Below are 14,973 nucleotides of genomic sequence, written 5' to 3'. Positions count from 1 at the left end.
TATCTTATTTTGTCTTCTCAACCTCCAACCCTAGCACAGTAAGTATCCACAGAAGAAGTGGAAGTCGAAAATGATGACCACTAAAGGATAGAGATTTGAGAATTAAAATTATCTCTTGAGGAAAATAGACCAAGCACTTGAATATTTTTCTCAGAATGATCCTCTTCATGATTGTGTAGCCAAAGTGAGGCAAAAAGTTAAAGACACAACTGAATGCTAAGACACAATTTTATCTGAAAAAATATGGCAAAAAAGGTGTATAACTTCAATAAACTTTTTTTTTACTTAACATTGCATTGTTCAACATATAAAAAAATGTCTAATAAAATAATGCTGATTTTTCAGTCCCCCCCCCCCCCCCTTTTTTTTTTTTTTTTTTTTTTTTTTTTTAACTATGTACAAGTACATAATACATGAAAATAGGTCCCCGTTTTAAGTGGAGTTTTCTGGAACCAGTTATCTTTGGATAACGAGGACTCCCCCCCAATATATATTTGTGCACGGAAATAGATTGCTATTTGCAGAAGAGATGGAAGCTGTTGAAAGGAAAATAACACACTGCTACTACTACATGCATGCTAAAATAAATAATGCTTAAATAAAAAAATAAAAAAAAAAAACAAAGATTCAAACTGTTTAGTTTGAACCCAGAGAACTTGGCTTGTTAAAAGGGAAAAAAAATAAAATAAGTTTCAAGTCCCCCTCCCCATCATGAAGTGGAGCTACTTTTATAGAAAGCGAATCAAAAGTCCACTCAAACAGGTGCACAAATGCATATACTTGAGTGGACTATGCTTCAAGCTTGTATGACCTCTAAATACACTTAATAATTGTATTCATCATCAAAATAATTAATTGTAGAACTTTTCTGACTTAGTGGTCACGCCAGAATATAAACAAGAAAGTTAACTTCACATAATCATATTAAAATTTTACAACTGTAATTGCACCCACATTTTTGAAGTTCTACTCACACACACTGGGCATCTCAAGTAATGTGAAACTGGTCACCAGTTCATCCAGCTGCTCTCTAACCAGCTTACTTAGTTATAATTAGCAAGAGTAGTTTTGCATTGTATTACTAAGTTTATTAAATGAGAGGCAGTGCTGGAGGAGGAGAAATGTTGGAGGTGTTTTTTTTTTTGCATGGATTACAAATATTAAAATGCAAATAACATCCCAAAATTGATGTGTACAATTATAACATAATAAACATCAAGTTACTTGACTGTTATAGTGGAAAAACAAAACTCAGTGATCTTTGTTATTATACGTGAGGAAAAACAGTTTCTGATATCTTGTTGTCAATTCCTTAACATTCTCCACTCCAATAGCTTTTTCTCTGAAGCACATTTATTATCATTTTCTCTCAAATTGAGTGTGCATTTGTGAATGTTTGGCGATGCACAGCATGTGTTGGGAAACCATGCATTTTGCATCATTAATTAAGGAGTTTTTTTTATTCCAACAGTTTAGACAAAATGGATTAGACATGCGCCCATAACACAAGCCAGAGTTAGCCGAATTCTCTATGATTCTGCACTCACTTCTTGGGTGAAGTGAATATAAATGCAAAATTAGTATTTGATATACTGTATAATAATAATACCGTATTGAGTACACTATCAAATTTTTCTATAACGGTATTTGCCTGTAGAGTTTTGGCTGTCTTTTTGAATTAGACAAGCTATTCAAAAGTTGCAGGGATTAGCTCATATTTTCATAATTCATATAGAAATGCATATAAACTCTCTCTATATTGTTGGTCAGGACATTGTAGCAACTTCGAAATGCATCATATTTCAAGTAATCTTATATTAAATTAATGAGGATATACCGTATTTGGTTTTTTGCATGCATTATTCTTTATTCATTATTCATTATTCATTCATTATTCATTATTCTACTATTCTGATTTGCCAGGGGATCTGCAGGTGGAAAAGCATACTATTGTTAAAAAAAAAAAAAAAAAAAAAGATCAGACATCTATCAAAACATGTACTGCAATGTATTTCTGAAATTGTTTTGTTATATCTTTTGATATATTGAAGTAAAATATTCTTTTAAATCATCTTTGTACTTTTGTAATACATAGTTTGTTCTCATTTTTTATTTAAACATTGAAAGTTTACTAATAGTCATACAAATGTTACATAACATTACTGGAAAAATATACTGTACTGCTGCATCAACTTTAGTATGATAATGGATAAAATTTCTCTTTATTCACAGAATTCAGCATGTGATATTGTTAGACACTGTTTTTTTGCTTTACTGACATTCAGTTTTATTTATTTGATTCTTTTATTATATTTTTCGTATTTTCTGAAAATTGACACACTTGCCTTTTTTTTACCTGCAGCCAACTTCAAAATGCCCGAAAAGGGGCAATTGTTTGATGAGATTATATTTACTGAATTATCTCGAGAAGAAGCTGAACCCCTTGTTCGTTACTATAATGAAGAAGGGCGTGCAGCTGTTGGCCCACCACAGAAACGCTTCCGTCCCAATGATCAGTCACCAGCAAGGGGCCCGCCACCTAGGAATACTGCAGGTGAGATGATTGTTAATGCATTTTAGTAGCTGTAATAGATATAAACTTTATTTCTTGAAATGTGTTTTGTGTGTTATATTAACAATTTAATTTCACCACTTGGAAAATGGGGATGCTTATAGAGATTATACTATAATTCTATACACACCCACACACAATTAGCCAGTTTTTTCGCTTCTCAGTGATACTTTGAAATTAAATTTGAAAGTGTCTGCAATTCTACCCAGACAAGATAGGAGGGGTTACATGATGAGAGCCTTATCAATCAGTTCGGCCCTGGAGGAAATGTGCAAGGCTCAGTGGGTAAAATTTTTTTCAGCCTGGTCTGTGCTTAACAGGAGAGACTGCTTCTACAGGGATGGGATACAGTTAAATAGAAAGGATGCAAGAATATTTGCTGATGATATTGAAGCAGTGTTAGGTCGGTCGGAAACCTGCTAGTTTGGGGGAATTCACAGACTAAAAGATTAAAAGTAGCCGCAGGCAGAGTTGCATGTGATGCAAGAAAGCAAGTGTGAGCTTATGCAACATCAGCCAAAAAAAAAAAAAAAAAATCAAACCATTCCCTCCAAATGCCTGTCCAGTTCCTCCTTAAATTTATTTAACCTATCAACTTCCACGTCAAATGGAAGTTTGTTCCAGCAATTAACCACCCGCTGGCTAAAGGCAAATTTTCGCACATCTATTCTACGCCTGTCTTTTCTTAATTTGAATTTATGCCCCCTTAGGTTCGTAATCTGAACAAGTGGAACAATTCCATCAGAATTCAGCGTGCTCAACCGACTCAAGGCCTTATACACCTCAATCAGATCACCGCGCAGGTTCCTAGTCTCTAGCCACCGCAATTTGCAGAACTTAAGCCTCTCTTGGTAAGAGGATCCCTTCATTGTCCTCACCAACCTTATTGCCCTTCTCTGTACACGGTCAAGCAAATCTACATCCTTCCTAAAATGAGTCCTCCAGACCTGTACGCAGTACTCAAGGCGTGGCCTGACCCGAGCAGGATCATAAACATCAGGTGAAGGTGATTCTTGCACAACTTCTATTAGAATAAGTAGCGACCTGGAGTGAGGGGTGCTGGGGGTTTCAGGGACTGATGGCAATCATCGTGAAACAGATGGGTATATGTGATGCATTAAGGTAACTAATAATAAGCATAGGAACATGTATACTTGCATGTACACCAATGCTAGAAGTATAGTAAATAAATTTGATGAATTTGAAGTGTTGAACAAGAGATCAAAGGCAGATATTGTTGAGATAGCAGAGATGTGGTGTCACACAGATAAGGAATGCAGAACTGGAATTTGGGGAGTACAATGTGTACCGAAAGGATAGGAAGGGAGAGGTGTTATGCTGTTAATTAAGAAAAACGTAAAATCAAAAGAAGTGCATACACTTCTTTTGATTTTGATATAGATGAACAGTGCACTGTTGTGTCAGTTTGGTGTGACATAAGCACTGGGAAAGCAAAAGTAAGAGTAGGAGTGTGTTATAGGCCTAATGACTCGAATGAATACAATGAACAATTGTACAGAGAAATAGAGTGGGCGAGTAAATGAGAATGTCTTATAATGGGGGATTTTAACTTCCCAGATATTGATTGGAACTTGTGGGTTGGTCACACACACTAGTAAGACTTTTGTGGATTTATTGGATGATTGTTTTCTGCTACAGCATGTTCGAGAGGCAACCAGAGAGGATAATACTCTTTATCTGGTTAGCAGCAGTGATCATTTGTGTATTAAGAATTTGCAAATAACGGAGCCACCAGGTGGCAGTGATCACAGTGTACTGATGTGGGATTTACTTAAAGATATAATTACCATCAGGGGTAAAGGAAAGGGTTTTTGCTTTCATAAAGGTGAGTACAGTAGTCTCAGACAGTTTTTAAATTCTGTACAGTGGGATCAACTGACAATGTTACCAACAGTAAATTCAAAGTGGGAAGCATTGAAGGAATTAATCGTGGATGCTACTAAAAGTTTCATACCTATTAAGAAATATTGTTCAGGGTTTAGGTCTAAATGGTCATCAAATGAACTAATGAAGCCTCGTGACAGAGAAGAAAAATGCATGGGATGCATATAAATTATCAATCGACTCAGAAGCCTATGGCAGATATAAGCTAGTATCTAATCAGGTCACAAAGAAGGTTAGGCAGGTGAAGGCAAATTAGAAGAAATCTTTGGCAAAAGATGCTAAGAAAAACAGCAAGGATTTCTTTACTTAAACTCTAAAAGGAAGGTGATGGATCTGATTGGTCCACTGGATATCGATGGATTGGCAGTTGATGATCCTGCTCAGATAGCAAACAAACTGAATGAGTATTTTGCATCTACATTCACACATGAGGAGTTATTAAGGTTTGAAAATGCCAGAAGGTTATCAAATTGTAGCAGGGTGCTTAATGATTTTATAATAACTGAGGGCAAAGTGGAGGAGAAATTGTTGAAGTCAAACATAAGAAATGTACCTGGGGTGGATGGGATTTATCCAGTTTAATTTTAAAGGAGACGGCACAGCAAACCTCAGGGGAGGTCCCTAAGGACTGGAGATGTGCAAAAAAAAAAAGGTAAATTGCAGCCATTATCAACCCACTGCAGGATGGAAGCCTCCTCAACAATTCATGTTGAGGGAAATGGACCATCATCTGCCACGATGGTCCAATGCGGGTTGGCAGATCAACCGTATTCAGCAGTCAGGGGCTTGAACCCCAGTTAACTCAAAGAGTGTGTGCTACTGCATTCCCGTCCTGACCACTCGGCTACATCCCCAACGATATCATATATTAGGATTTCAGGAAAGCTTTTGACACTGTTGCACATGGACGACTATTGTACAAATTGGAGTAGAATGGTATTAAGGGTAAATTGCTACAATGAATAATAGGATGGTTGAGTGGGAGAAGACTGAGGGTGGTAATTAATGGGTGCTGCTCTTTGTGGACTAATGTTATTAGAGGTGTCCCATAGGGTTCGATTTTGGGTCCGTTGTTGTTTTGTATATTTATCAATGATATTGATCAAGGTATATCAGGCTTAGTGTTGAAGTTTGCAGATGATACAAAGGTTGGCAGGGTTGTTAATGGTAGTGTGCTACTGCAACAGGATAGGTTGTCTCAGACATTCTCTCATATATGCCAGACAAGCTGTTCTTGCTACCTGGGAGTCTAAAACGCTGATGGAACTGATATTCGGGTGACACTCAAGTCAAAGTGGACCTAATTTCAGCGAAGTCCGGACGGTCTGTGACAGCCAAATCCTCTGCTTGCACCTTCACGATGGTGGGACTATTAGTAATCCTGGGTATAACCTCCATGCACAAATACATGGTGGGTGACCACCCAGGTGTGAACCAACGTAAGCAGTGGTAGAGGTGTGGCGCCCACACCACATGGAGGAAGGCCGACCCTCTATGTTACCAGGCAGTACTAGGTGGTAGATGACTCTCATCAACCAGTGAAATACCACCACTTCGCTTATTGGGAGCTTGAAGTAGTGGAACCCATGTTTTAGTCTCTAGAGCTAAGTTCCGGTCAATCCTTCCCTATCTCTTCCATCATGTAGTATGATTGATGACTTTTGAGGTTATGATGGACGTCGTGGCGAGATCCAATATTCCTTACATTTTGAGGGTACAGCTCTAAAACGGTGTTCGCAAGCCGGCTGCTAGTTAGTACACCGGACCGAATCTATTGGTAACTCTCTAGGAGGCTTCTGGATCAGCTAGTGTATAATCTTGCTACCTTTACTCCGCCAGATAGTGACTGGAGGGAGTCAGAGTAGTGTGTATGCGGGGAGCATTGTCGAGGCCACGTTATGTCAAGGATCTGGGTATATTCTTACCATGTGTACGCCATATCCAAAAATTTCATTACTTCATACAGCATGTCCCACCCATTTTTTCTTACCATTGAATACACCATGAATTGTCAAACTAATATAGCAAGCTTATCTGCAAAAAGATCTAAACCTCCCAAGCACTTCCTAATTCATTTCACAAATATACGTGGTCTCAATTCTAATCTCAACGATGTCCATTTCCACTTGCAGTCTGCCAAACCCCATGTACTTTTTCTGACAGAATCTCAGTTATCGGTTGATTCAACTACTGCTCATCTCAGATGCCCAAATTATTCACTGTATGATTCCTTTCGCCTCAAAGATGGTACTTGTGCATATGTCCGTTCTGATATTCCCTGTCAGAGACTTGGCAATTTGGAATCTCCTCTCTTTGATCTTCTCTGGCTTAAAATCTCTCTACCTCATTGTGTCAAATTCATCTGTTGTCTCTACCGTTCTCCCAACTCAACTAATCACTTGTAGCTCTTTGACTTCCTCTCTTTGCAACTTGACTTTCTCCAGTCCAACTTTCCTAACAGTGAGGTAATTTTCCTTGGTGATTTTAATGTTCACAACTCCAGTTGGCTTCCATTTTCTAGTCACACCGACCCAGCAGATCGAGATGCTGAGGCTTTTGCAATTACTAATGACCTAGCACAGATTGTTCATTTACCTACAAGAATACCGGACAATCCTAATCATACAGCCAATAAGCTTGATCTTTTTCTCACAAACAACCCTTTTAAGTACACGGTCGAAGTGAGTTCTCCTTTAAGCACTTCAGATCACAACTTGGTGATTGTCTCTTCTCCAATGGAACCTTTATCTCATGGCTATTCCCAACCTCGTGTTGTTTGACATTACAAGAATGCAAAATGGGATGACCTGCGAGACTTCTTTTCTTCTTTTCCTTGGTCGGAGTACTGTTTCAAAACTTCTGATCTCAATGTTTGCTCAGATCGTGTCAGTGAAATTATTCTTGCAGGAATGGAATCCTTTATCCCACACTCCACTTTAAAATCTCGTCCTTTATCTAAACCTTGGTTTTCCAATAAATGTGCTAAGGCTGTTCAAGAGAAGAATGTTGCATATCGTAATTGGCTTGTTTCTAATTCTTCAGTGTCATTTTCTGCCTACACCAAAGCTCGCAACAATTGTAAAGCAGTTATTAATCAGTCCAAACTAGATTTTGAACAGGCTAAGAGTAGAAAACTTGCTTCTTGCCCTAATGGTAGCCGAGAATTCTGGTCCCTTGCCAAAGCTATTGGCTGCAACTTGCCCATCTCTGCTCCCACCTCTGTCCAAACCAGATGATTCTGTTGTCACTTCAGCCAGAGAATAAAGCTGACCTGCTAGCATCCCATTTTTCTTCCAACTCATGTATTAATGATCTTGGTAAAACACCTCCTACCATTGCCAACATGCTCCATTCAATGCCTCCTGTGGTCTTCCGTCAAAAGGATATCAGAAGGATTTTGATGAATCTTGATGCTAAGAAAGCACCAGGTCCTGATGATCTTTCTCCACTTGTTCTCAAAACCTGTGCTCCTGAACTTACTCCTATTCTTTGCCGCCTTTTTTCACTTTCTTATTCCAAAATTGTTTTTCCTTCTGCTTTGAAATTTGCTCATATCCAGCCAGTTCCTAAAAAGGGTGACAAATCCCTCCCATCCAATTATTGTCCCATTGAAATTACTTCTACTCTTTCTAAAGTAATGGAGAAATCAATTAACCGCCAACTCTTAAACTACCTAGAAACCTTCCGTGTGATCAAGATCGCCAGTATGGATTCCGTCAGTGTCGATCCACTGGTGATATTCTGGCTTATGTTACCCATTTATGGACTAATTCAATGGAAAGGTTCGGTGAAACACAAGTAGTTGCTCTTGACATCTCAAAGGCTTTTGATTGTGTTTGGCATAAATGTCTTCTAAACAAGCTTCCATCTTATGGTTTGCCAACTGTTTTTAGTAATTGGTTATCTAGTTTTCTCTCTGATTGCTCACTGAGGGTGATGGTAGATGGCTCTCTGTCTTCTAACTTCTCCACTAATGCTGGTGTCCCCCAAGGTTCAGTTCTTACCCCCACTCTTTTCCTCTTGTATATTAATGACCTTCTTCCATTGACTGGAAATCCTATCCACAGTTTTGCCGATGATAGCACATTGCATTCCACTTTCTATTTTGAGAAACCTTGTCCTGCTCAATCACCTTCAACTTCTCAAAAATCTGCTACCAATTCCTTAAATGCCGATCTTCAGGTAATTCTCCAGTGGGGCAAAGACAACTTAGTTGATTTCAACCCTTCTAACACTCAGTCTTGTCTTATATCTCGCAAAAAGGATTCTTCTGCTCCTATGCTTATCTTTAGTGACACTCCGATTTCTAGGCAAAATGATATATCTCTTTTGGGGATTAACCTGACTTCTAATCTCTCTTGGCAAAAGCACATTACAAATATTGCTTCCTCTGCATCTAGAAAACTTGGTTTTCTCTTTCGCTCTCGGCGTTACTTTTCTTCCAAACTGCTGCTCACTCTGTATAAATCGCAAATCCGCCCTGCCATGGAATATTGTTCCCATATCTGGAGTGGTGCCCCCGAAACCTCTCTCAGGCTTCTTGATTCCATTCAGAAGAGGGCAGTTAGGTTAATTAATGATTCATCTCTAACAGAGTGTCTCCACTCGCTTTCTCATAGACGTACTGTTTCTGCTGCATGCCTCTTCTACAGATACTTTCATGGGCACTGTTCTTCTGAATTGGCTTCTATAATTCCCGCTCTCTCTTTCAAAACAGTCCAAACACGTGCCGAAATCAGTCAACATCCGTTTACTGTCCAACTTCAAACCAACAGAACCAACTTTTCACCTTCCTCATTTATTCATTCAACTGTTGTTTTCTGGAACAACCTTCCTTTGTACGTATTTCCTGAAAATTACAGTCTTCAGAAGTTCAAGTCCAATGTCAACAAATATCTTCTTTTGTCTTCTCAACCTCCCACCCAAGCACGGTACTAAGTACTATAGGTTCTAACACCTCTCGTGTTTTGGGGTTCACATAAAAAAAAAAAAAAAGTGCCAACTGAAGTTTAACCTTGACAAATGCAAAGTACTGCATATGGGTAGAAGTAATCCCAGAGAAACATTCCAACTGTGTAGTACTACACTTAAAGTGGTAGAAAATAAAAAAGACCTGGAAGTAATTGTGCAGTAAGATATGACGTTTTCTGAGCAATGCAGACAGGCTGCCAAGGCAGGTCATGGGGTTTTGTCAATAGGAATTTTGCTAGCAGGGAGAAGGAGGTGATTGTCCCTCTGTACTGCGTACAAGTCTGGAGCACTCGTTTTAGAAAGGATGTAGATTTGCTTGAGCGTGTACAGAGAAGTGCAACAAGATTGGTGAGGGGAATGAAGGGATCCTCTTACCAAGAGAGGCTTAAGTTCTGCAAATTGCAGTGGCTGGAGACCAGGCACCTGCCCGGTGATCTGATTGAGGTGTATTAGGCCTTGAATGGGTTGAGCATGCTGAATTTTGATGGGATCCTTCCACTTGTTCAGATTACGAACCTAAGGGGGCAAAAATTCAAATTAAGAAAAGACAGATGTAGAATAGATGTGCGGAAATTTGCCTTTAGCCAGCGAGTGGTTAATTGCTGGAACAAAGTTCCTTCTGTCGTTGTGGAATTTGATAGGTTAAATGAACTTAAGGAGGAACTGGACAGGCATTTGGAGGGAATGGTGGTTTTTTTTTCTACTTGCTTTCTTGCATCACATGCTACTACTACTTTAATATTGTAGATGCCGAAGATGCCACGGCACCCCATTTGAAAATCACTGCTAACCTGTGGGAAATATTCTTTTGATTTTAATGCATCATTTAATTTTGTTAATTGTTGGAAGTAAAGTGTAAATTTTTGCTCTATATCTTTGCTTTTATAGTCTGTGGATAATATTTCTCCTATTTTCACTTATTAGAATAGCTGTTGAAAAAAATTAAAATTCAGTTTGCAAATGTGATCACGATGACCGCCGCTTACTACATATCGTATAGTGAACAGTATTTTATTATGGAGTATTCTCCATAATAAAATACTCCATATTATGGAGAATCCATCGTAAAGTGGTTTGATTGTAGATTAAATTAAATTACGTATCGTATTTAGATTAAATTAGTTTTGAATAAATACTATACTCTACATTATCATTCATTGTATTTTTTTCAGCTTCATTTAACTCGGTTGTAAATTGTAAAATACTGTACATGATGAAGTTTGTTGGGGATTATAATCTTAGTGCGTTGTACTGTACTCTACTTGTATTTCGTATCGAGAAGACTGAAGTTGGACTTACGACGTACATGGGGGGGGGAGAAAAACGATTAAATACGTAAGTCGAGAAGTGTCTGTTTATAGTACAGCTGGATGTTTCCATAGTAATATCTGTTGATTTGTTTAGGAGGGTTGAAAACTATGGAAAACAGATGGGGACAATTTACATTTAACTGGTATGACTCACCATTGAAAGGGAGTTAGTTCGGGTAATGTTCTTGAGGAACATGACCCGAATACCTATATTAATGGAATTAACAGAGCATATTTTAGAGAAAAAATAATAATAAATAATTTTAAAAAATAATGGTAAACTGCAGTCATTATCAATCCACTGCAGGATGGAAGAAATGGACCATAATCTGCCATGCTGGTCCAGTGTGGGTTGGCAGATCGACCATATTTAGCAGTCTGGGGTACTTGAACCCCATTCTGGTCAAAGAGCGTGTGCTGCTGCACTCCTGCTCCTGACCCCTCGGCTACGGAGGCCCTGTAACACCGACAATTTAATTGAAAATTTCAATTTCAATTGATGATACTTATTTGCAATTAGACAACAAATATATTTTTGTTTTTTACGGAAGAGCCAATTAAAAAATTGTCTGAATTAATATCTGTATAGAGTTGTGAAATGTGCATTCTGTAGGTGTTTTAGTAAAAACAAAAAGATATAAAAGTGAATGCACTTAATTGGAAATATGGATAACATACATTTAGACTCAAGCGTTTAGGGCATAAGCCTCAAGCTATGAAGGAGTCTATACTATGTATAAATATAGTGCAAATGCATCAGAAATACATAGCTATATCTGAATAAATCAGAATATTAGTAAAACGGCATCGTTTTAAGTTATATCTCATTGTGAATACCTTCACAACGAGTTGCCAACTCGTTGTGAAGGTATTCACAATGAGATATAACTTAAAACGATGCCGTTTTACTAATATTCTGATTTATTCAGATATAGCTATGTATTGAGAGCCTTGTCGATCAATTCGGCCCTGGAAAGATTGTGCAAGGCTCAAGGGGTAGAATTTTTTTCAGCCTGGACTGTACTTGTTAACAGGAGAGATTGCTTCTACAGGGATGGGATACACTTAAATAGAAAGGGTGCAAGGATATTTGCTGATGCTATCGAGGCAGTGTTAGGTGGGTCGGAAAACTGCTAGCTTGGGGGGAGACAAAGACCAATAGATTGACAGTAGCCACTGGCAGAGGTGAAAGAGATTCTTGCACTGCTTCTATTAGAATGAGCAGAAGCCTGAAAAATAAGATGCAGGATATTTCAGAGACTGCTGGGAATCATTGGGGTACAAGTAAACACATGGGTTGTGTTAGGGTAGCTAAGAAAAAGAACAGGTGCATGTATACTTGTGTGTACACCAATGCTAGGAGTTTAGTAAATAAATTTGATGAATTTGAGGTATTGCTCAAAACATCAAAGGCAGATATTGTGGGGATTTCAGAGACGTGGTGTCACACAGATATAAGAAATGCAGAACTGGAATTTGGGGAGTACAATGTCTACAGAAAGGATAGACAGGATAGAAAGGGAGGAGGGGTTATGCTATTAGTTAAAAAACACATAAAATCCAAGGAAGTGAAGCCAGTCGACATCGCTGGACAGTGCAGTGTCGAGTCAGTTTGGTGTGACATAAGCATTGGGAGATCAAAATTGAGAGTAGGAGTGTGCTATAGGCCTAATGACTCTGATGAGTATAATAAGAAACTGTTCGGAGAAATAGAGTGGGCCAGTAAATCAGAGAGTCTTATAATGGGGGATTTTAATTTCCCAGATATTGACTGGAATTTGGGGGCTGGTCACTCACACAGTAGCAAGGCTTTTGTGGATTTATTGGATGATTGTTTTCTACATCAGCATGTTCGGGAGGCAACTAGAGGGAGTAATACTCTTGATTTGATTATCAGCAGTGATTCTTCATGCATTAAGAATCTGCAGATAAATGAACCACTAGGTGGCAGTGATCACAGTGTGCTGAAGTGGGATTTACTCAAAGAGGTAACTACCATTAGGGGTAAAGGGAAGGGTTATTGCTTCCGTAAAGGCGACTACGATGGACTGAGACAGTATTTAAATTCTATACAGTGGGACCAACTGATGATGTTACCAACAGCAAATTCAAAATGGGAAGCATTCAAAGAACTTATCTTGGAAGCTACTAGGCTTTACATACCAACTAAGAAATATTGTTCAAGGTTTAGGCCAAAATGGATGTCAGATGAACTAATGAGGCATATGGCAGAGAAGAAAAATGCATGGGATACTTACAAATTAACACATGACACAGAAGCCTATGATAGATACAAGTTGATATGCAACCAAGTTACAAAGGAGGTTAGGCAGGCGAAGGCAGATTACGAGAAATCCTTGGCAAGGGATGCAAAGAAAAACAGCAAAGAGTTCTTTACTTATGTAAACTCTAGAAGGAAGGGGATGAATCAGATTGGTCCACTTGATATTGATGGGTCAACTGTTGATGATCCTGCTCAGGTAGCTAACAAACTAAATGAATATTTTGCATCGACATTCACACATGAGGAGTTATTCAGCAAAGGGAATGCCAGAGGTGTATTCAACTCTAGCAGTAAGCTACAGAATCTTGAAATAACTGGGAGTAAAGTGGAGGAGAAACTGTTGAAGATAAACACAAGAAAGGCACCCGGGGTGGATGGGATCTATCCAGTTATATTAAAGGAGGCAGCAAAGGAAGTAAGCAAACCCTTAGCCATAATTATGAGAGCTTCCTTGGACTCAGGGGAGGTACCCATAGACTGGAAATGTGCAAATGTGACCCCAATTCACAAAGGAGGATCAAAGGCTGACACAAGTAATTATAGACCTGTGAGCTTAACTTCTGTTCCAGGAAAATTAATGGAGGCACTGGTTAAAGAAGCACTGCAGGATCATTTAGACAAGACTTCAGTTATAGCTCAGACACAGCATGGTTTTGTTAAGGGGAAGTCTTGCCTGACCAACTTGATTGGATACTATGATGCAGTCACAAAAGAACTGGATGCAGGGAATAACTTTGATATTATATACTTGGATCTTAGAAAGGCTTTTGATACTGTTGCACATGGAAGACTGCTACACAAATTGGAGCAGTGTGACATTGGAGGCAAATTGCTGCTATGGATAAAGGGGTGGTTGAGGGGGAGAAGACAGAGAGTGGTAATCAATGGACACTGCTCATCGTGGACTAATGTTATTAGTGGAGTCCCTCAGGGCTCAGTGTTGGGTCCATTGTTGTTTTCTGTATTTATAAACGATATTGATGATGGTATATCAAGCTTAATGTCGAAGTTTGCAGATGATACAAAGGTTGGCAGGGTTGTCAAGGACACTACTGACACTATGCTGCTGCAACAGGATCTGGAAAGGTTGAGCAGATGGGCTGAGAGGTGGCAAATGAAGTTTAACATTGACAAATGTAAAGTACTACACATGGGAAACAGCAACCCCAGAGCAACGTATAAACTCTCTGTGGTACTACACTGACAGTGGTAGAGAATGAAAGGGACTTGGGGGTGATTGTGCAGGCAGATATGAAGTTCTCTGAGCAGTGCAGACGGGCTGCAAGAGTAGCTCATGGAGTATTGTCAATGATATACAGGAATTTTTCCAGCAGGGATAAAGAGGTGATTATTCCATTGTATAAGGCAATGGTCAGGCCACACCTAGAGTACTGTATACAGGTCTGGAGGCCTCATTTCAAAAAGGATGTAGAGCTGCTGGAACGAGTACAGAGAAGGGCAACAAGATTAGTGAATGGAACAAAGGGGTGCTCTTACGAAGAAAGGCTTAAGTTTTGCAAATTACAGTGTCTGGAGACTAGGCACCAGCGAGGTGATCTGATAGAGGTGTATAAAGCCTTGAATGGTTTAAGCATGCTCAATGCTGATGGGATTCTTCCTCTAGCTCAGAAAAATCACCTGAGAGGGCATAAATCCAAATTGAGGAAAGACAGATGTAGGATAGACTGCCATCCCTTGTGGTGGAGGTTGATAGCCTAAACAAGTTTAAGGCTCAGCTGGACAGGTATTTTGAACGAACAGAGGGGTGAATTGGAAGTGGTTTTTTTTTTTTTTTTTTTTGGCTGATGCTGCATAAGCTTGCTTTCTTGCATCAAATGCCTCTACTAATGCTAATGCTAATTTCTGATGCATTTGCACTATATTTATACATAGGATAACATACATTATTGCAAATATTCCAGATGTTTATA

The 14,973-nt window shown here is 38.9% G+C and overlaps 1 protein-coding gene across 3 annotated transcripts in view; it reads left to right on the top strand.

Moving 5' to 3' along the window:
* LOC150085071 (heterogeneous nuclear ribonucleoprotein U-like protein 2) overlaps nt 1–14,973 on the top strand; it is a 372,157-nt gene that overhangs the window by 311,168 nt on the left and 46,016 nt on the right. For all 3 annotated transcript variants that reach the window (XM_090376770.1, XM_090376771.1, XM_090376772.1), the window contains one exon: nt 2,363–2,554. In XM_090376770.1, coding sequence (XP_090232896.1) covers nt 2,363–2,554 — 192 coding nt within the window. The remainder of the gene's footprint in view (nt 1–2,362; nt 2,555–14,973) is intronic.

The sequence above is a fragment of the Mastigoproctus giganteus genome, chromosome 6, assembly GCF_048544385.1.
Source record: "Mastigoproctus giganteus isolate SK-2022 chromosome 6, ASM4854438v1, whole genome shotgun sequence".
NCBI lineage: Eukaryota > Metazoa > Arthropoda > Arachnida > Uropygi > Thelyphonidae > Mastigoproctus > Mastigoproctus giganteus.
This window is presented reverse-complemented; position numbering and strand designations above follow the sequence as displayed.